This window comes from Lampetra planeri, chromosome 46 (genome assembly GCF_965212315.1).
Source record: "Lampetra planeri chromosome 46, kcLamPlan1.2.h2, whole genome shotgun sequence".
NCBI classification, from domain to species: domain Eukaryota; kingdom Metazoa; phylum Chordata; class Hyperoartia; order Petromyzontiformes; family Petromyzontidae; genus Lampetra; species Lampetra planeri.
In genome coordinates, this window is record NC_136152.1 from 4385600 (window position 1) to 4408640 (window position 23041).

At 48.2% G+C, this 23041-nt stretch overlaps 1 protein-coding gene across 1 annotated transcript in view; it reads right to left on the bottom strand.

Annotated features, from left to right (window-relative positions):
- The window catches only part of LOC144733340 (transitional endoplasmic reticulum ATPase), a 71646-nt gene that overhangs the window by 10982 nt on the left and 37623 nt on the right, over positions 1 to 23041 (bottom strand). Inside the window, exons 12-15 of the mRNA XM_078615188.1 lie at positions 13553 to 13675; positions 11183 to 11395; positions 6679 to 6857; positions 5645 to 5774 (exon numbers count right to left, since the gene is read on the bottom strand). Of these exons, the coding sequence (XP_078471314.1) occupies positions 5645 to 5774; positions 6679 to 6857; positions 11183 to 11395; positions 13553 to 13675 (645 nt within the window). The remainder of the gene's footprint in view (positions 1 to 5644; positions 5775 to 6678; positions 6858 to 11182; positions 11396 to 13552; positions 13676 to 23041) is intronic.

The window sequence follows — 23041 nt, forward strand, 5'->3', positions numbered from 1 at the left end:
CTCGTCAACGTATGATGTGAGGGAGGATGTGGAATACAAATAGTTTATATAAAAAAAACCATGCCAGAAAATGAGCAGTATAATCCTGCCAAAGAGCTTGCTCCAAGAGTTTCTCCATTAGCTGCGGCTAAGACGGAGCGACGATCCGCCGGGATTAAATGTCCCCTCCGCCAAGACGCGACTCACAGCCCCGCAAGCGTCTCCTTGCACACAAAGGCAATGGGGGGGGGGGGGGGACAGAGAATGCTGATCCCCACTCTGGGCCTTGAGCCAACCGTGCAAATGCCACATCAAATCCACATTCCCTCTTGCAGAAACCATTCTATCCATATGAAGATGATGATATCCCATAATATATGGGACAGGGACGACACTAAGCGGGACACAGGCTCGCAACTCCCTCCAATCGCGAGGATGGGCGCACCGCCAAAGCGTTGCCGGACAAAAATGGGGCCACATAAAAACTGCTTCTCCATCCCACCCCGTTCTACATCCATATGCTGCTCTTATTGTTATTCCTGAGCAAGGCGAGGAGGACGACGACTGTAGGTTAGAGGAGATGAAAACCCCTCACCGCCAATTATGTATTATTGTTTTTAAATGTATCAATTCAATTTCCCTTGCCATTTCCTCGTGTCAATAAGCGTCATTGCCGGGTCATCTCTCTCCACCCGAAATCCCAACCATCACAACAAACTGGCGATTCGGGCCCGAACACGTTAATGGATATTGATCGCGCTGCCACAGCCGAGGACTTTGCAATCAGCATCAAGGTCAAATCTTCACAGCGGTGAACGGGGCTACGGATCTTCCAACCTCTTAAAACAACCGCGCGTCAACGAGCAAAGTGCGGCGAGTGGCATTTGTTTTTCCGGCGGTGGGGGTAGAGCGGTGTGAGTCTTGACAAATAAATATATTATTGATGGTCCTAAAGGTTGATTTGGCGGAGGCGAGACGGGAGGCGGCTGACAGCGAATGCAGTGGCATCGCCAGATACGAGGTGCACACACACAGCCATGGAACAAGGTTAGCACATTGCGCGATGAACCTGGCGACCCAAGATCAATCCCCAGCCATGGCGATCATCAGTGGAGAGTGATATCTGAAATGAACCTGGGCAATTCCCATTCCTTCAACCCACACCGTACTTCACCGAGTTGGTCAGTCAAACAACCGCCACGACTAAGCCAAAATAAGGAAGCATTTGTCCAGCGGTGTATTGACAAAGAGATACACATTTTTAAGGTAAAGGAGCAGCCCTGCAATTACAAGGGGGAGCTCGAGAGATGCCCTCAAGGAAGTATTTGACCTACCCTGCTATGTTGGCCAATGTCTTGGAAGAGGTGAGTTCCAACACACTTTGTGTCTATGATTATTTAACTTCCTTTGCACCGTATGTAGACAACCGGGTTAATTGAAGGTGCCACCTGCTAAATCAAATAAACTGTGCCAAACCCACATATATGGCTGGGTAGACCGAGGCCGTGCAGGGCTGGGGGGATTCATGAAACGTTCGCGATCGTTTCAAACTGCCGCGCCAGGAAATCCAATCGAACCGTCGACCGCTGGATCGACGGTCGGGCGTGCTGCTAACCACTACAACACCCACCGGTGGCAGCTTACCGCCGTGAATAACGACAACGAGCAACAACGCCCTCCGCCCTCCTGGGCTGTGCTCTTGGCAGGGGGGGGGGGGGGGGGAGCGAAATCGAGTGCCCCAAGCAGGAACGGCGGCGCGGGACGGCGGCGCACGCGGAACGGGAAAACAATGGCTCGGCACTTCACGGCGGCCTCACGCCTATATTTAGTCTCCGAGGCGGAAGCCGCCCTTTTGCATATCTCCTAATCGAAGCCATTAAGCACATTTAAAAATGGAGCCCTCTTTTCCTCTCAGGAAGCAAAGGAGGAAGAGAGCACGGCAGGGGGTGAGGGGCGGGAGACGTCGCGAGAGGGGGCCGAGATCCACGGTGAGACAAGTGTGTCGATATCATGTCACGCGGCTGTCCGCGTGACCGATGAGAATGCCAGGCAACAACAAAGTAACTTCCCTGGAAGAGCCTCGCCGAGTCTCAAGCGTCGTTTTGAGGAGGGCTCTCCTACGTCGGGATGTTTGGCGGACGCCGGAATGACCGTTTCGGGGGGGGGGGGGGCGGGGGCAGAAAATGTTGCCGTAGACGGAGGAAGAAAACCGAACCACGAGTACGGGGAACAATCTACTTGCTGTACTAATATATACTGCCAACTTCGCAGACCAGGAGGTTTGGTATCATGCACGATGATCCTGAACATATCCACTGTCAAGGAAATTACCAAAATGTAAAGCTCTTTGGTCAATCCACTGTTAGATGAAGGCTTCCTGACATGGTGTCGGTTACAGGGGTTGTATGCACCATACCTCACCGTGCTGGTCAGTGCAGGTTTTTTGGTTTAGATCGCGTAAATATATAAAGGTGTCATTAAACCCACCACCACCCGCGACAGCCAATTAGTAAGGTTTGTCGCATAAACAGAACAAGCCAATTCGTTACTAGTGGGTTCATAGCAGAATGCACTAACCATTGTGCAACCGTTCCCCACAATGATTGTTAAAACACCGCATACCAATTTGGACAAGGCAATGAGAGCTTTAGAATATAAATCTCTAAATTTGATAGGTTGCATAATTGGAGAAAAGAACCACATCAGCATCTGGGGGTTGTGACATGGCGCTATTACACACCGTAGCATTTCTAGATTGAAAACTCATTTCTTTAGAACTGCTTTCTGTATTTAGTTTGTTGTCTTTCCCCCACACTTCCAATTAGCACAGTTGGATAGGTACAGTGCGAAAGAGGTTCAATATACACACTTACATAGCAGAGCCAGACATGACTAAATGAAACTCGTTCTGAGCTATCGTCAAGGACCGTGATATACCAAGAACACACAAAACGTCCGTCTCTCCACATATAATCACCAGGCTACAAAAAAATGTTGCCTGGATTCCTGCCTGCCTCGCACACGGCCAAAGCATGCGTATGACAAAAATATATATTTAGTTCCAAGTGGAGACTGTCCATTATTGACTTGCCATACAAAACTAATCTACATCGTCACCATCACCCAATTGACAATCCACTGCTGGCCGACTGCCTCCCAAAGCCGTTGCCATCACCTCCCCCCGCCCACAAGTCTGCGATGTAATAATCCACGCAGCACCTGCACACAAACCGATTTCAATGCTCCATCTCCAGCAGCGGACGGGCTCTCACATGCGTTCCCTCCCTGGCTGCCACCATTCTTCTTGACAATCGTCCACAATCCCCCAGTCTGCCGAAATATCCTGCCCAAGCCTCTGAACAATGTCATTCAAGCTGCAGTATAAAAATATATGAAATAGTATATACCAAGCGGCAAGTCCAGAATTTAAGTGTCTCATAAAAGGCAACAGAGCACAGGTAATTTGAATCTAAATATTTGAGCTCACCGTTTCCAGAACAAAAAAGTCATTGTCTAAATGTCCGTAATTACAAGCAATTTGGTTCAGATATAACTTTGGGGACTAATTATGACCAATTTTGACGAGCTTTTTTGGGCTAATCTTGAACTCGGTACAAACTCCAGATATTGAATTTGGCCAAAAGCCAAATGGGGTGAGAACTAAACTACCCCAAGCTTTCAAGGTTGGGAAGCAAACTCAACAACATATTGTTGGCTCTCACAGAAGGAATAAAGAGATGGAGGTTTGATGCAATTAATGGCATCGACAGTGACAACCCTTTGATTTACTATGCGAATCCTTCATCATCATCAGCCATAATCGATCCCTGCCTGGATGGTCTCCCCAAACCGCCACCATCTTATAAAGTCTTGCAATGCAACGATTAATACAGCTTCCGTGCACACGAGCCGATTTCATCGCTCCATCTCCATGGTAAATGTCCATTCAGGTGCGAGTCTTGACCACTGTCCATCATCTCTGCCCAATCCCACTTTTCTCACTGGTCGATACGACGTCTAACTCGTGCACGTTCTCCATTCATGAATGTCCTCTCGTCAAGGTAGCACCTCTCTCCATGCTTTTCTGTGCATGCTGCAGCTCGTGTTCTATTCTCTTTGTTAGCATCCGACGGTTTTTGAATAACTTTTTTTTATTTCAAGTTGTAACACGCAGCACAGTGCTGGCTCATTCTTGAAGAGAGAGAACGTCTCAGAGGCGCAAGGGGGACCCAGACAAGCAGGAAGGTGGTAGCTACACAATGATTCCCCCCTCCAAGTTCTGCAGTCCTCTAATTTTAAGTTTTCAACCATTGATAATAGGTTTTTCCCTTTTTTTCTGCCAAAAAACAGCTGTGTTAAGATGTTACACCAAACCGAAACCTTTTACAAGGAATCGTGTCTGCATTAACCAGATGTCTAGGTTTCTCAATAAAAATATAAACACAATTTAAACATGTAAAAATTATAGCAATAAACTACTGATCATCTATAAAAGACAAAAGTTCTCGTAACTAAACTTTCATCTTTGGCTGGAGTGCTACTTCTATGCCATGCCACGAACATTTCAATCTGTTATGTGAAAGCCCTTCCAAGGCTTATCGTTGGAATCTGTTTAGCATAATGGAAAATATATCGATTCCCAGGTATGGCCTTAAGTTGTCTCCTTGCATAAATAATTAATAATAATTTGCTGCCCTTTGTCCATTGCTGGATGAAGGCCTCTCCACACCCAGTGAGCTCTGGGTGTTATTAAACCATACTTCACCACACTGGTCAGTGCAGGTTGATAAACGCGGAGGCTGGGCAGGGGAGCAGAGCACGTCACTGATGTTAGCCGTGAGCAGGCTTGAGTTTAGGCGGCTGGGTACAACACGCAGTGTGCTATAACCACTACACCACCACTCTCCCCCCCAACCCCTGCCTTGCGTTGTGTGTGTACAATGCAAGGCAGCAGGGAAACCTGCCACTTAGGACCCCAATGTACGTGTGTTGAACTTCATTCGCACCGTACGAAGCCAACCCTTCCAATCGGATGTGCGTGGGGAAGGACAAACTAAACACAAGAAGCAGTTCTAACGAAATTCGTTTTCAATCTAGGATTTCAACGTGCATAGCTCCAGTGGCTTCCTAATATCGGGAGCAAGAGCGTTCCATACGGCCGCAGAAGCTCATCTCGAAGTGCGCGATGCAGTGACCGATAACGTTCTTATCCATCACTAGAGGCATTTCGGCCGCATTCAGGATGGTACAAGAGGGGAATATGCGAGCCGGCAATAACGCCGCGTATGTAACGTTCGCGCGCTCAACCACCTACGAAGGCGGCGAGCCCCCCTCGTTATTATTTGTGACGGGGCGATGCGCATCTGCTCATTTCCAGGTGCTGGGGTGGATTGTTTGCGTCACGGGACTGAGGGGAATGGTCCAGCGACGGCTCGAGAATGCCTCCGCCCAACGACGATGGTGGTGGTGGATGTATGTATGTAGAACTTCTTTCGCACCATAAGGAGCCAACCGTGCCAATCGGAGGTGCGGGAATCGGAAGTAGTTAACATCTCGCCACCGTGGCGTCCCGGTCCAGAGTCCACTGGGGTCATACATGATATGATGTAAGCGAGCGAATCCACGATAGCAGCAGGCGTGGAGGGGGGGGGGGGGAGTTTCTGACCTTGGCGATGGGAGACTTGCGCACGTTGGCCTTGAGGATGGCGCTGCGGGATTTCTCGTCGGGCAGCGGGATGTAGATCAGCTGATCCAGGCGACCGGGACGCAGGATGGCAGGGTCAATGATGTCCGGTCTAGAGTCGAAAAAAACGCACGGTCATATAAGTGTACAGCTGTTTGGTCAAGTTACTGTTGGACAAGAACCTCAGTTGAGGAAGACACTTTGACGATTGACTGTAAAATTAGGTCCTCTGGTGCTGTCTTCTCTGGTCCTCTGCTTTAAAAGCACGTCCTTGGCTATCATCTTATTGAGACAAATAACTAGAATTGTCTCTATACTCCTGTACACGTATTCATCTCTCCAACAAAAATAGAGCATCGTTCATGCCAATTGCATCTCGTCAGCAGCCGGGTGGCGGGCCGACATCAACAATTGCCCAAGATCTGTGGTCCTCTATATATGAACATGTTTTCAGCAATTTAACGAGTGTTTACACGTGTGCGAGGTACACGGAGCACTCGGAGAAAACCGACGTGTGTGTGGGGGCAGCGCTATCCCTTCTCTATGGACTGACAAGTTTAATTCGCACTTTGCGCAACCGCCTTCTCCTGGCAAGAGCCAGGGTACGCACGACACCTTGACGCCCACGGAAAGGCCGTTTCGCAACATTTTGTGCGATCCACCAACGCTTGCCTAAATTGCAGGCATGCGCCACCACCACCGGCCGGCTGACCCTTGTAAGTACGTACGTAGAACTTTTCGCACCGTACGATGCCCACAATGCTGGCCCGCATGCCCCCTACAACGCGGGCCAACTCTCGACAGGAAACCCGCTGCGGACTTCCCCACGAACTGAACCGACTGTCGAACATTCATGTAGCGCTCCTGGTGCTTGTGGGGAGGTCACAATCCGATGAGCTATAAAGCTCTTTTCACAGATGTCCGGTAGTTTGCACAAACCCTTGGGGTCGGGTCGGCTCAGGCCTCGGCAGGGATCGCAACCCGCGAGCCGACCGAGCGCCGGGGAGAGGCCTCACCGGTTTGTGGCGCCGATGATGAAGACGTTCTTCTTGGTGCCCATGCCGTCCATCTCGGTGAGGATCTGGTTGATGACGCGGTCAGCCGCGCCGCCTCCGTCGCCGACGTTGCCCCCGCGTGCCTTCGCTATGGAGTCCAGCTCGTCGAAGAAGAGCACACAGGGAGCCGCTTGCCGGGCCTGAGGGCACAAGGTCAAATATGGTTAGATTAACTCTTATTTATCTTACCAGGTAAGGACAACTGAGCTGTACAGCTCTTTTTCAGAAGTGACATGGCCACAAATGATAGCTCAACAAAATAGCTTATCATGATGAAACATTACAGCAGCCAAATCCTGTAAACGCACACTTCTAAATGTGGTGGGAGAAACTGGAGGACACGGAGAAAAATCCATGTGACCACAAGGAGAACATGCGAACTTCAAATATGCAGGGGTCGGGATGGAACGCACGTAACCTCCCCCCCGATGGCCCGCACGGCGTGGGGAGGCCCCTCAACCAGCAGTCGACTGACAAATGGTTGTGCATGTGGGGTTGTACTCATTCAAGCTCAACATACTTCAGGATGCAAGACAAAGATCCGCCCCATATAGCCTTAACAGACTTTTGACGCAAGGTGTTAGCAAACACCCATTAGGGTGGGTGGGTAGCACCACGCCCGACCGCCTTTGTCTCCCTAGTGGCGATGTTTACACACCGCATCAGGTACTCATTTGAGCTTGACAGACTAATGGGGCGAGTGCTTCTTGCAAACACCTGCTGTAGCAAGCCTGGCGCACAAAGGGTTGCGGTGTGGCCAGCAACGCTCATTGGCTAACACATAGGCCACAACACAAATGCCTTCATTTGTGTTGTGGCCTATGACCAAACTACCCAGAATGCACCCGATGTTGTAAAACCTCAGCAGCTAAGCACGTTTGAGCCTGGATAGTGGTTGGGTCTGTGACAACCAAGCATTAAACCAGCGCTGCTCGGCTCTGTTATGGACAGCCAAGAGCAGTGCAGCAAAATCCATTGTTGTACTGCACTTCCATCATACCGTGTCTATGCTCCCCATCTTCACCAAACCACTGACCAGCATCGTGAAGTATGGTCAAATACCTCCCTGACCTGCAGAGAGTGGTGAGGGGCCCCCATCTCTTGCAGTCGATTGACAGAAGGGCTGTGCTTGTACTAAATTTAAGGCTGAGAAGACCTAGGCGAAGCCCACAACAGTGTTTGATATCACGGGCCACTCAAAATGTGCATGACCTCGAATCAAACATGTCAGCAGGAATGTTGCGCTGTATGCTAAATACCGTGCTCTTAGCCCCCATAAACACACAAACATGTAGAAGCACACCCACGCATTTCTACATGTTTGTACGGATACATACAAAAACACATGCATGCATGCAGGCACGAATACAAATCGCACACACATGCATGTACGCATGCACGCACTTAAATATGCACATACGCATGCAAACGCGCGATGCTTGCTTGCAAAGTACGAGCACTCAGCAGTAAGTGGCTATATTTGGATTCATCATAACCCAGCCTTGATAACTGCAGAAAAATCCATAGGTAACGTTACAAAAATCTATACGAAACTCAATCTGACGCCAAGATTTAGGGGCCCCGGGTTGGAGTGGGGGGAGGAGATGGAGGCGGAGCGGGGGTGGAGGGGCGGAAGGGGGATACGATCAAATTGAAGCGAGGATACAAAAATAGTCGCGCGGACGCACAGCGTCTGTAACGAGCCGCGTCACGCGGAATGAGCAGGGGAATAAACGGAGCGCCGACCGCGGGGCGGATCGACGACCCGGGCCCCGCGCTCTCAGAAGCCGCGCGCACATCACATCGTATGCGGCGTCGGCTCCGCGCGCGATGATTGGCACTTTCCATTGGAGGTACATGACGCAGGGAAGTTGGAGGAGGAGGAGGGGAGAGTGGAGTAAAAATGCGGTGCGCTCCTTCGGCCAGTCGGGGCTGACATTTCATTAATTCTCTGACTTGCAGCAGCAGGAGAGTACATCATCTGGACACCCGATTGCATTCTGGTGCACGTCTGGCAGGGGGAGGTGGGTGGGGGTGGGTGCGGAGGCGGGAAGAGCAGGGCTCATGCCAACAAGTTCGCTTCACACAGGAGATTTATGGCGTAGAGAACAATTACTCTGAACTGTGTAACCAGGTTAGGGTAAATCCGAGTTAACGCCAAGCGCCGCGAGGGGTGACACCCCCCCCACCCACCCCCTCCGCTCGCCACACACCGCACTGCCTATTGTGTTGCTGCTTGCAAACGACGTGACACTGCTGGAAATGGTCCCACCAAGTGTGGTTTCGTTGTGTCAGCGTAGCACGATTAAAATGTTGTCAATCCACTGCTAGATGCGGGGCTCCCGCCACGCCGAGCTCGCCGTGGGGGTGTTGTGATTGTATTTCACAGGGGCAAAATTAGTTCAGATGTCTCTCACCACGAACCTTAACCATGAGTCAGCAAATTAGCACACAGGTCACCGGGTCCGTAGTGCAGTACAATGATAACCACTCTGCCCCAGCATTAAAATAACTACTAATTAATTAAAACCGTTGCGCGACCGCTTCCCCATATTCGTGTGTGCAGCCCTTCTAGTTCATTCCACACTGCTAGATGAGGGCCTCCCCAAGCAGTGTCATTATATTTGCGCGTGAACCGTTCTTAACATCGATGTTAATTACCTCTCCTGGTATAAAGGAGGTCATGGGTTCGATCCAGACACTGAAAGCTGTATATTTTGAGTTTTCATGTTCTCCCCGTGGTCGCATGGAATTTTCTCTGGGTCCTCCGGTTTTTCCTTCCACATTTAGAAACATGCATTTGAGTATTTGGCTGCTATAATTGTCCACGTGATAAGCCACTTCGTTGAGCTATTATTTGAGGTCAGGTCGCTTCTGAAAAATATCTCTGTAGAGCTCAGTGGGCCTTACTTGGTAAAATAAAAATAGTTTACAATAAAATTATTAATGCACAACGCAAAAAAAAAAAATTCTTGAAGAGGATCGTGACCCAGATTGGTGATAATTTGCCAAATTGTGGACCGAGAAAAATCGCAACATTGCTCTTTTTTCCCCCCCGATGATAATCAAATCACAAACGTCAGCCATTTATTTTATTTTGATTCCGCATTGATTTGGGTAGCACTCGCGGTATATTAAACGCATCAGTCAGGAGAATAACTGGCTGATTATTAAAAAAAACACATTCTAAATGCACGTAAACACAGTAATGCTTTGTCATTTCCGTCATGAGACATCGCTAAAGAGGTTTCGTTAGTCAACCAGTTTCTCACTCACAATAAATAATGCTCTCTGGATCTCTTCATAAGCAAAGCACATAAAAATGTATAAAGCATCCTCCTAAAACTATTTGTTTATTTGAAGCCCCCATCTTTAGGGTTCACGGCAAACCCCACTACGCAGCACAGCAGCAAGTTGAAAACAGCTGCGTACACTTCGAGGTGTGGTTAATAATTATGATTTGTTTCTGGTCGATACGATGTTGTTGAAGGTTTGTAAACCGGTAATCAATCCGTTGCATGCGATTATAGATATTGCAAAAAATTCTAAACCGAGTAGTTCGCCTGTGGCCACATCTGTAGTGTAAATATTTTGTAGCCCGCTGTAGCTATTTGATTCTGTGATTTCATTTGCTTAAATCAAGAGGCAAGGCCATGGTTGAAGCACTCCGATCTATGCAGATTTAGGGAGGTTCCCGGCCCTCCGCCGAATGACACTCCGCCCATTCCTCTTTAAGCGCCGCCCCTTCCCCTGCAGCTCTGTACACCACGCCTCTTCCCCCAGATACAGGCTTGGGCTTGCTTTGAGGATTTTTTTTAAAGATAGTCCCGATTCCACCCCCGTGACACTAAAGCCGAGTTGATTTGAGTGAGACAGCACGGCGAGTGGATAGTGGTGGGGGTAGTGGGAGTAGAGGTGTGCGTGCAGCAGAAGGAGGTAGCGATGGGTGGCAACAGGAGGGGTAGGGGGTGGGGCGGTTTCACAACAACGACCACCAATTTCCCTCAACCCTTTCCCATTCCAATGACGTACATGTACGTAATTGAAACAGAATCCGAAAAAAAATGACAACTTTATCGGTGCGTCTTCATGTCGGCAGACATACCCAGGCTCTCAAAAGGCCATGCGGGAGGGCGTGGCAGTTTGGCGCCAGGTATCATAGAGTGCGGTCGTGTCGCTAAACTTCTTTGCAGCGAGTACGTCTTTAAAAACAAAGGCGCTCCTGCCTCTAAATAAAATTAACGCCAACCGCTTGCACATTCCGAGATCCAGTGGTGAACGGGACCCACCCTGCAACTTGCAGACATCTCGCAACGGGAAGGGGTTAAGAAGGGCAAGACAATATACAGATGGTACCCATCGGAAATCGGCTCGACACGAATGCAGACCCCGGTGGTTGACTATGGCAAGGCAAAACCCCGGTGGTCGACGTCGCGTCTGCCCCATCGTCAAAAGAAACCCCCACCTTGTCGAAGACGTCGCGCACGTTGGCCTCGGACTCGCCGAACCACATGGTGAGCAGCTCGGGCCCCTTGATGGAGATGAAGTTGGCCTGGCACTCGTTGGCAATGGCCTTGGCCAGCAGCGTCTTGCCGCAGCCCGGCGGCCCGTAGAACAGCACGCCCTTGGAGGGCGTCATGCCGAACTTGAGGAACTTCTCCGGGTGCTCGACCGGGTACTGTGGGGGAAGCAGACGGTGGGGGACAACTCGTCGTCATGTCACTGTCGGTGGTGCGGCCGTGCGGATGGCACGTTTGCCTGCTTGTTGCACAGAAAACGGCTCCATTCCAGCGGCCGCCCCGATTCATACTCTCGGTAGTGTAATGACCGTAAACGTTCGCACCATCCAGTTAACGGCAAACGTTAAACATCCCGTGACGTCATTTGCAAGAGTAGGCCATTGTGTTGCTGCGTCTTGGTCCAACTTTGCCAAATCTGAAACATTCCCTGCAAATTACTCAATTTGAATAATGCATAGCAATCATCGCCCCCTACTGAAAAAACTTCACAGGACCCTCCTGAAAGAGTCACGGGGTTCAAGAGAGGCTTTCCTGGATAAACAAGAACAATAACAATATTAAGCAGCCAGCTCAGGTGGTGCTGTGGGTAAAGCACTGGGTTTGGAATGAGGTCATGAGTTCAAATCCCCATCTGGGCTCGGCTCTGTCCATCATCGTCCCCGTCCTCAGCCAGCTAAATGGGTAACGCTCTTTGCAGGGGAGAACAAAAACATTTGTCAGTAGAATAGATTGGCCCTGTCATAGAAATGTGGAATATTTAACATTGGTAAGGGCTGCCAATCCAGATGAGCAATGCAACACATTTGGGGCCAGAGTTGTCTGCTCCTTTGCGAAGTTTGACGAGCGAGTTCAAAACTGAGAGAGTGTTAGGATGAGGCTGTGAACTACACAGAAAGCACAAATCTACCGGGCAGAGCCCATAAATAAATAAAACCGTGAGATTAAAACAAAGCTTCATGTAAACCCTACATCGCCCTCTGCTGTACAATCCCTGCACTTACCACACACCCTCATTCGAAGCAACAAATTATACTGGTTAGTGCCAGTTTTAACACAAATGTTGGAAAGCTAGATAAATAAAAACATTTATTCATAAAAATGTTGACCAAAACAACCTACCTCCTGGTGACAGCACTTTTTGACACTTTGGAGACGATGCATTTGTGCATCACGTACATTTGTAAAACTCCCCGACATTAGAGGCTGAGAAGTGGCCAGGGGGTTGGCAGAATAACGAATGGGTATATGAGCCTATCTGTGCAGACCTTTGCGACGTTCCCTCTGGGTAATCGCATGTCCTCCCGCACCAAAAATACCACCCCCCTTATTTAAAATGGAACTCAGAGTTGCAATGTAGGAAACCTCCTGAAAAATTCTTAAGACTCTGAGGCATGAGCAGATAGATAAAGTTATTATTTTTTTACAGTCTTCAGAGAAGAAGCGACCTGGTCGGGTGGAGTGTTCTTCTCTCCCCATTAGGTGGGAGCCACTTCAGTGCCTGTAAAAAAAGTCTCGTCCATCACACGCTATCCAACGGGAACTCGCTAGTTAGCGCAAGGCATCGGAACAACCGCAGCGAGTGCCAACGCCGACTCGTGCAGGGGTCTGTGGCCCCGGAGCCGCCACATGAAGCTCTGCAAGGACTGCTTTGTGATGTTATTTATCAAGGACCGTCTCGTGTTCACCACAGCGCATTGCGGCTCTTGAAATATTGAGGGTTTTTTTACCAAATTAAAAAAATGGCTCTTATTGTTATTTTGGTTGCCATCCCCCTGCACTCGACGAAAGAACCATTGCGCAGAGCCAATTTATGAAAATAAAAAAATCATGCCATCCCTGCTCTCCAATCTGAGATAGAGAAGTGAATCCTGGGTAGAGGCTTCTAGACGTGACAAGTGGTAGGTGCGTGCACTCTCTGCCCATCGCAAAGCTCTCTCCACACTAGAGTTCCCGTGCCCATGGCGAATCGTGCATGTTATGAATAGGTAGGGTCCTGCGGGCGCCAACACTGCCCCGCTCCTGCCAGACCAATAATGCCCACTTCGCAGTCCGGTGCCGTGGTCACCTTGTACTGCACAGGGACAGCTGCCACCAGGTGTCCCCTTCGGCTAGACTGCAGCAGGCAGGGCAACGAAATAGCCCGAGATGAGATCGTGACGTAACGCGCTCTTAAGAGTTGCCGCGGCGTTGGAGGAGCAATGCGTGCCCCATAAACGCGGATGTTTATTCTGAAAGGAGTCGTTGCGCAGAAACGTATTTATTTTCTTCGTTGCGAAGGCGGAGACTGCTTCAGCTGGGGGCCCGGGTCACCGTACCTGCACCAGCTCCTGCAGCTCACGCTTGACGCTCTCCAGGCCACCAATGTCCTCCCACGTCACGTTGGGCACCTCCACCACCGTCTCGCGCAGCGCCGACGGGTTGCTCTGGCCCAGCGCCCACTGCAACGAGTCCCACGGCGCGCATAACACCCAGCGTCGACTTGGTCAACATCTTAGTCCAGTCGACTTAAAGCAGTCAATGCTATGGGTCCACTCTTACTTATTAAATATTGGCGTGACGGACACGCGACCTTTTTTTTACATCCAATATTATCAAGTCAGCAAATCAATAACTGTTTTCTTTTTTATATAGGCATGCAACCAATTACCAGTTTTGGTCTTGCTCGGTGCGCTGCAGTCTTCGAGAAACGTTATTAGATTATCTCAGAATGTGTCTTCATCGGACTCGTTCATTTTGTCTCGTCGTAGTGCGTTGTGCTTTGGTCCTTGGTCGACAGTAGTCAGTCATCGTTGTGCTTGAACATTTTTGTCGACTCAGTCATCAACGTTTACCAAAATTAATCATTTCATTTATGAATACCTTCATCACTAATTTCGTTAACAAAATGACCACTCAGCACACTATGCCACAATGTAAAAAAAAATATTTCCAGAAATGTATCCCAATTGTGCCATTGGCGTTTCGTCACAAGAATAAGAATTTAGTCGGATCTCCAGCAGAGAAGTGCGACCCTTCATTTGTAGACAACAGCCCGGAGCAATGGATACGCAAGAACTACCTCCGAGATCTCTTCAAGTTACCCCTGATTTCGATTTAAAGCTTTCGTGACTGCAGGGATTCATCTTCTTGGTTCTTTCGGTAAAGTCACGTAGAAGGGAAGTAATAAAATAATAAAAATAAAACATAATAAAACAATTCTCACGACGTTTCGGCCACAACGCAAGCAGCCGTCCTCAGGCGAAGGACGGCTGCTTGCGTTGTGGCCGAAACGTCGTGAGAATTGTTTTATTATGTTTTATTTTTATTATTTTATTACTTCCCTTCTACGTGACTTTACCGAAAGAACCAAGAAGATTTACCCCTGATTCACAGAAACGGGTTAGCACGTTCCCACTCGCTACGTTAGCGAGAGAGTCATGTTCGACACACGATTTTTTTAATAAAAACCTGGAATTTAGTTACATTTACAAGCAGAGCCAAATTTAATTTAATATTTGTATTCATACAGTTGCAGGGGATCGGGCGGAGACCATAAATCCTCAAACACTTCAGAACCTGGTATAACCTCAAGACAGCCGACACCCAGATTCAAACCCAGGATCTAAGCGTTTGCCAACGTAGCGTCTCTGAGCTCCGAGCCACCCAGCCACTATGTTGGCAGTGTTGTTGCTCTAATTATTGAAACCCATGTCTCCCTTGAAAAAACGAGCCTTCTGCTCTCCGTGGCTCTTATGTAAGCAGGTCATCAATAAAGGCCACCTCCAGGCACATAACGATTCATGCTGTCGGCGATTTGATTAATTGTCACAATTTACAGGTCGCGATTTGATTTAAAAATGTATTTTACGTTTTACCGTCTCACTTTGTATTGTCTCTCGATTGTGCGTGTTACGTTCGGCCACTACGCTGTTTATTGCTTTCAATTTTCATAAACTGTCAATAATCCATTCTTACGTGTATCTCGTGAGCATAGAAATTAATTTGTAATCAACGAATCACTGAGATACTATGTCTAATTTAGCCAAACAATAATTGGCCTCTGATTACTGACAACGTAAGGCTTTTAAGTAATAGAACTTACTCCTACGTTTGGTATTTAAAGTGTTGTAATCTGTTTAACAGGACTTTTTTAAAGCAGCTGCATAACAAAGTGGTCAGAGGGTTGCGAGTTCATATCCAGGTTAAGGGTCAACCCGGCACAATCGTCCATTTGCGATCATTAAAACCATTTTGTCCAACGCGGTTGTTTTATTTCTATACTATGGTTGTCCTATGGAAACACTTTGCAACATGTCAAACAGAACGCAGAATTTCCACCAGTAAGTCTGACTGTGAACAGCTGTGCACCATCGAACGCCTGTTTTAAAATAAAACCTTATTTTTTTAGGTTATCGTACATCACGGCGAATTATCGTCAGTAAAATCAACACCGCCGCTGAGGTGGTGTGGCAGCGCAGCCTCATCTGTATGCAATGGCCACCGCTGTCCTCACATTAACCCCGCGTCGTGGTGACCACGCTCCGTTTTACAGAATCATTTTCAAATTAAATCGAAAAAACTAATCAACCGGTGTACAATTCGCAAGGGCAATCCGATTGCTTGAAGGTCCTACGATCAAATCACCCGGAATGTACCCCCCCCTCCCTCCCCTAAATCTCGTCAGATCTGGGAAGCGAAGCCAGGTTGAGCCTGGCGAGCGCTTGGATGGGCGACCACCACGATCGCATCGCAGGCTACTTTTGGGCAGCAGAGGGTGGTGCGGAAAACTGTGGTTGAACTGTACTTCTATGCCCCCGGGTCGTCTGCACTCCCCACCTTAACCAAGTGTCAAGTGCGGTCAAGTAGCCCCCATGACCCCACATGGCATTGGCTCAACAAAAGGGCCGTTCACTTCGGGATTGAGAACAAGACGGCTCAACCTCCAACTGAGATTTGAACTTATCACCGACATCTCTTTAAGTAGGGCACTCTGCAACAGCACAGCCCGGCTAGATTGGCTTCGGCAACAAACGGCAATGTTGGGACCAATTATTGACGCACAAGAAGCTCCGTCATATATTCCCATACAAATAAAAAAAAATCACAGATAGGCTGAATGTAACACCTATTGTAGCGCCCTGAAATAAATTACAAACACCGTCGTCTCTACCTGCAATGATCTTCCAGGGCATCAAGTACAAATTGTGCTCCATAAACCACAATGACTGCCACACTCCTTAATTAATTAATCTTTTTCAATTTTCTAAATACCCCGGTAACTGCAACTCATGAGAGATTCCCATAATCTCAATTTTAATTCAGTTAATTCTCAATTTGTATTCAGAGTATTGGGGCTTGGGAGTAACAATGAACTAATTAAGACATTTAGCCGAAACTGCCACATTCATGCTGCCTTAATGTAAGTAAGTCGTGTCCCGGCATGTGATATAAACCAGCGCAATCTCGGTCCTAATCCGCCACATTATCCATCAGCACCTGCACCAAATACTAAATGAAGACATTGGCTTTGCACGGCACAGATCAAAAACGCTCAGCTCTTTATTCAGTCTAAGTTAACACTGCCTTGTGTCGGAAAAATAAATGGCAGGATATTTTGTAACTATTAAACTTGTTTTATTTTACCAAGTAAGGCCCCCTGAGCTATATAGCTCTTTTTCAGAAGTGGCCTGGCCAAAAAAATGAAGTAAGTGGCTTTGTGTGGAAATTAACAGAAGCAAATTATTCTAAACGAATGTTTCTGAATGTGGAGGGAAAAACCAGAGGACCCAGAGAAAAAGTCCACATGACCACAGGGAGAGACGCACAAACTCCGACTATAGAGTAGGTGTCAGGGTCCAGATCGAACCGACGCCCTCCTGTATACCAGGCCAGATAGTTAACTTATTGCCACCGCGGTGCCAAAGGCTAACGCTTTGTACAACGTGGCCCCGTTCTTCAGAGCAAATAGAGACGATAAAGACGGATCCTGATTACATCATGGGACCTCCTTTGCCAGTACCAAAATATGAGAATAGGTTTTCCCCTTTTTTCTGGCAACAAAACAGGTGTTAAGATGTTAAAACACCAAACTGAAACCTTCTACAAGGAATCATGTCTGTATTAACCACAATACTTGTGGTCAGAATGCAAACAAAAAAACTCTGATAATATATGCATTGTCTTTGACACCGATTGGTCCACACTATTCTCATGATCCTGATTACTTGTATTATTAAAACGGAATAATAGTAGTTATAATTCACAGCTACTTATCAATCCACTGCTGGATGAAGGATTCCTCAAAACGTGTCAGTCATGGGGGATCTTTCACCATATTTCACTACTCTGGTCAACGTGGATCAATCAAGTGGGAGGGCAGCCCCAGGACTGCTTCAGACAAAACTCGCCACTGATGTTCGTTGCGATTTCAAGTCCTAAAGAAGCTCCCAGCAGCATGTGGAGCAGAACATTGGACATCGGTTCAACCCGGAAACTACATACTGCCAAATCCTACACCAGCAGTGGATTACCATTCTCATGATCCTGATATTTTGTTTTGGAACAAGTGTCCCGCAACGCCGGGGCAGATTTCCAAAGAGATTTAGAAATTTTGCCAAGATGGCAAATCAGCCCATCAAATTTCTTCTAATACCCTGACATTTTTCAGGGCACCCAACTGATAAGCGTGGTCTCTAAACATAAGTGAATCGATCTTTTTGGCTACTCTTTGCTCTGAAGAAGGGCAGAGAGAGGAGAGACATGTTAGCCAAAGCGTCTATTTTTTTTTCGTGAATGATGACGAGGCAGAGATTATGACATCGCAGGATGGCAAGAGACGGTGTGGCGGCTTGGGGAGGAGGCGCACCTTAATCCGGCAGTGGATTAACTGTGGCTGACGATAACGGTGATGAAGCAGTCTTCACGACGAAGATGGCAAGCGCTGTCGATTTGTGTCTACGGTACTGGCCGCATAATCAATGTGATGACATTTAATGTGGGATCATAATTCCACGGCAACTACTCTCACAATTAGGCCATTGGCATAGTCTCAAATGGGAATGAGCCTGAATTAATTTTGTTTCCGTTTTTGAACAAAACAACCACCACCAGCTGCCAGCAAAAATCTGTGTGTAGGCAATGAAGAGATGTGAGTCTCCTGCCAAAGGTACTTTCTCAAAGGGTCATAGATGTGGGCACAGACTTAAAATGGGGCTAACTTGCCCATCGTACCTACGAGGTCGGCAAGCAAGCTCCACTTTACGCCAAGTTGTAAGTGGCGGTACTGTAGAGGGCACGATCGCAGTTGGCAATACGGTGTTGCAATTTAAGAATTGCTCTGTTGTGCCATTTCTTTACCCTTCAGTTTGCAAGTTTCAACTACTTCTCATCTCGTCCAGTTTTGTTCGCTGCATTAGCCTAAATTTTACTTTATTGTTTAATGCGAGTAAATCATAAATGATTGATTATTGTGAAGGAAAGCTGCCAGTTGGCCACCTATTTTAAAAGCGAGATCCGTGACGCGCGAGCACAGCAGCAACCAAAGCGAGACAAACAAGTTACAGTATTGTAGAGAAGGGGTACAGGGTGCTTGAGGACTATCGCAGAACTCGCAAACGGGGTATTTAACGGCCGTAAACGAAATACACACAAATAAAAAAGTGCCGATGTAATATGAAAACGTTAGGTGCAGGTGCACACAAGCTCGACATTTTAGTCTAACAGTGAGTGACAAATAACGAGCACATCGTAAAAGACATTTGGGGGCAAGAAATGCCAGAAATGGTAATGTACATGGGCAAGTCCACTCTGTGCTTTGTTTAAAGAGGGAAGTAAGAGGCTTGGCCAGGATACATCCCCATCAAGCAGTGGTTCTTAATCTGGTGCGAGATACCCTTTTTCTGAGGGTGCGAAACATGCCAGATTTTTTCATAAGATAAATCATCGAAACACAAATTAAGCACGGGCACGTAAGTACAACTACTTTGTTTCATCAAACCTATGTATTTATTAACATTATTTAAAAAAATACGATTGAAAACCAAAAAGCATGCGCACGGCTGCAGTAAAGGTTAAGATCCACTGCCGTAAAGGATGATGGCTGATGGAAGGGGCTTAGTTACAGAATCGCACCAAAGGAGAATATAGGCCTGAGAAGACGACCGCTGCAGAGTTGCAGCGATGAGATGCCCAAGAGTGAGATGGATTGTGGCAGCGCAGCACCACATGTCATGGCAGCAGCACGGGGAGGCCTCTATCCTGCAGTGGATTGAATTTGGCTGACGATGACTAATCGACTCTGAAAACACAAAAGCAATGAGTGTATCGTGAGAATTTATTTTGATCAAATAGCCAACGTATCGTTGCACGCCTCTCTTCTGAAAACGAGCTATATAGATCATTGGGCCTTACCTGGTAAAATAAAAATTCTAGTTTTAGTGTAGCTTATTCGATAACGGGCCACGGTTAACATAAGTGTTGAGTTATATGCAAATCGGTTCTGAAACCTCCCACCCCCTCCCCTGACACGGCTTTCATCAACGCCCACTGATCAGCGTGGTGAAGCACGGTCATGTATGTACATTGAACTTCTTTCGCACTGGACGTAGCCAAGCGTGCTAATCGGAGGAGTGGGGCTAATCGGAGGTGCAGTCAAACAACCTCCACGAATGAAAACGAAGTGGGGGAGACCTTCATCCAGCAGCAGATTGACAAAGGGGGCATACATTACAACCACAAATAAGTTATTCCACACAACCCGCTCGCCATTCGAATGCACACAGCCCAAGAGAAGTGAGCACTGGGGCCAGTGTGTGTGCACGAGTGTGCACGCCGCGTGTGTGCACGAGTGTGCACGCCGCGTGTGTGCACGAGTGTGCACGCCGCGTGTGTGCACGAGTGTGCACGCCGCGTGTGTGCCCGTGTGCGTGCGCACCCCAACAACACCGCGACAGCGCTCTAACGGCTCGGAGAATAATTAATAACGTGCAATAATGAACGCGTTATTGCGCGAGGCGGCAGGTGGTGTGCCAGTGCCAACTCCATCATCGTTCTCGGCGGCATTTACCCGTCCGGTCCAGCGCCCCTTCCCGCACAACTTCCTTGCGTTTAGGTCGGCAAATTCTACCGACAAGTCCATTATGGGACGGTGAATAACGCCGCTCAGCAGTCTTGCCAGCACATTTGCCGTAATTTGCCGAAGCGGTTTCCGTGTTGAATGTATTATCCGCGCAAGGGCGCTGCGAGAGAGGCGAAGACTCCGCTACAAGGCAAAAGCAATATTCCCAATAGAGGAAACTCTCGAAAGCCCCTCTCTACATCTGAAACGTATTTGGCCTACTCTTCCACGCTTGCCAGACGTCTTGGAAGAGGTGAGAGTACCCACAAGTTACCCCTCAAGACGCGACCTCGTGTCGGTCGACTAACTGTGGTGCACCCATTTACACTTCTGGGGGACACTGGTGGAGCCATCTAAAACATTGGCACCGTTTCAATTTCCGTGCCGGGAGATGGCATAGAACCGGCGACCTCGCAAGTCCATTGTGATAACCATCACACACTGCCACGGCAGCATCCCGCTAGGAGGGCAGTACTTGGCGTGCGGCCAATGTGCACCATCGCCTGATAGAGGAACTAGCGCATGACATCGCGGAATCAGTCTAATCCATCAGAGGATAATCTTTTATTTTTCAGCGGCGTGCCAACAAGCGGGTTGCGACACCGTTATTGTTTTATATACATGAACGTCGCGATCCCGAAGAAAGCACCAACTTGTTGCAGAACGCTGCCAAACATGAACCTGGGTCAGCGTCCACGTGCGACTGCGCGGATGTAACTTACGTAAATAGCGTGCGGTTTGCAATAGCCGGCCGCATTTACCACTTTCATTGATCGCGAACACTGGCCGTTGCTGGCCTGCAGAACGCCAACTCTAAAGCTCTCCTGTAAATAACGTACATATGAGGAGCATCTTTCGAACCATACGTAGCCAGTGCGAATCGGAGGGGCGGGGAAAGACCACAAACGAACACAAGAAGCAATTCTACAGAAATTAGTTTTCAATCCAGATTTTAAAATGTATAGCTCCAGTGGCTTCCTAATATCAGAAGGAAGAGCATTCTAGACGGCCGCATAAGCACATAAGTGTGCGATGCGGTGACCGTCTTTTATTCCGATGGCCAGCCAAAAGCCGCCGCTGCCAGGATGACCGGAGCTCGTGTGACGTTTCCTGCCAAAACCACGCGGCGTTCAATGTTAAAGTAAAACGAATGGCATACACCAACGACTGCAACCCCAGGAAGAAAGCTATCAGTGACCATATCCACCGGCTCATTTTACAATTCCAATTTTAAACAGCTCGTTTCCTTCTTCTTCCAAGCCGGAGTCTCATTATTTCATGGGATCGGCAGCTCGTGTTTGTCTTTCTCCTCTACTTCTAATCATTCTGTGCTCGTTTCTTTGAAATATAAGAAAAGCTTTCCCCACACCCCTTCTCCCCTTGTGTTAATGTTTCTAACAGGATGTTAAATATTTGCTAAATAAACAAATAAGGAAATGAACACCTGCGCATAGCACCTTATAAAAATTTAAATTTTTGTCATTTGGTGGTGACAAATACAATTTCCTTTGAACCACAAGCGTCTGCAAGCTGTCGTTGTTGAGGGGTAATTTGCAACATTGAAAGATAACTTTCAAATTACAGTGATGACCCATTCTTGCAACGAACTTCATCAGGGCTTTACTATCCACCTATGAGCAGATGGAACGTTTTATCTCGGTGGCAACATCTGCCCTTGGGGCGATGCAGCCACGCAGAACGTAATACATGCGCTTTCCTGCTTATTTTGTTGCGTATTTATTGCACATAAAACATCAAGAACACGTGTCCGAGGCGACTGAATGAATCGTTTTCGTGGGGGGGGGGGATTTTGGGAAGATTGAAAGGAATGGTAGAGGGAGCCTCAAGACAAGCGTCTCGATAGCGAGACACGGACAGACAGACATTGAGAGAAGCAGAATGACAGCTCAACACAGGGATATAGAATATAGTCACAGAGAGCAAAGCACACAAAGCACAAAGGCACAGAGACAAGGGAGATGGCGTACGAACAGAGAAAAAGAGAGAGAAACAACACAGCGACACACCGAGACACGGAGAAACAGAGCGCGACAATAAGAGGCGGGGGGCAGCATCACATTGCGCACTGCTCTTAACTGGGGGGCACCTGCATGAGTTCATGCCAACTGCCTCCACGCTCCAACAAGCATTGGGAGTCGCGCTCATTTCCGTGCTCAACGCCCGACCGAGCCGCGACTCAATAATCCACAATGCCAGGGCAGGAGGCGGCCTCTCAATGGGAGATGCGCTGTTGCCTCCCGCTCTGCGGGGGTACCTATCTTATCGACCATAGAGAGACAATTGGCCGAGCCGACCCATAACCGAGACTTGGACTTGCGTAACGATGGCGAGTCAAGAGTTCTGACCGGCGTGCATGGCGAGTGGATATCCACTCGTGCTCGATCTCGCCGGATCTCGCAAGCCAAGCAAGGATGAAACTCCATAATACTCGGATGGGTGACCACCGTGCATAGCAGGTGTTACGGGCTTGTTGGGCTACATTGCGGGCAGCAGACAGTAGTGCAGAAACATGTTTGTACTGTACTCCTGTGTCTTTGCTCCTCACTTTCATGTAGCTATGTATGGTCAAATAACTCCGCCCCCCCACCATGAGCCACACACATGGGCTTGGGAAGAGTCCTGATCCAGCAGTGGATTGACAAAGGGCTGTGGAGGTGTAGATGTTCGCACAATGAAATGAATCTTTCAT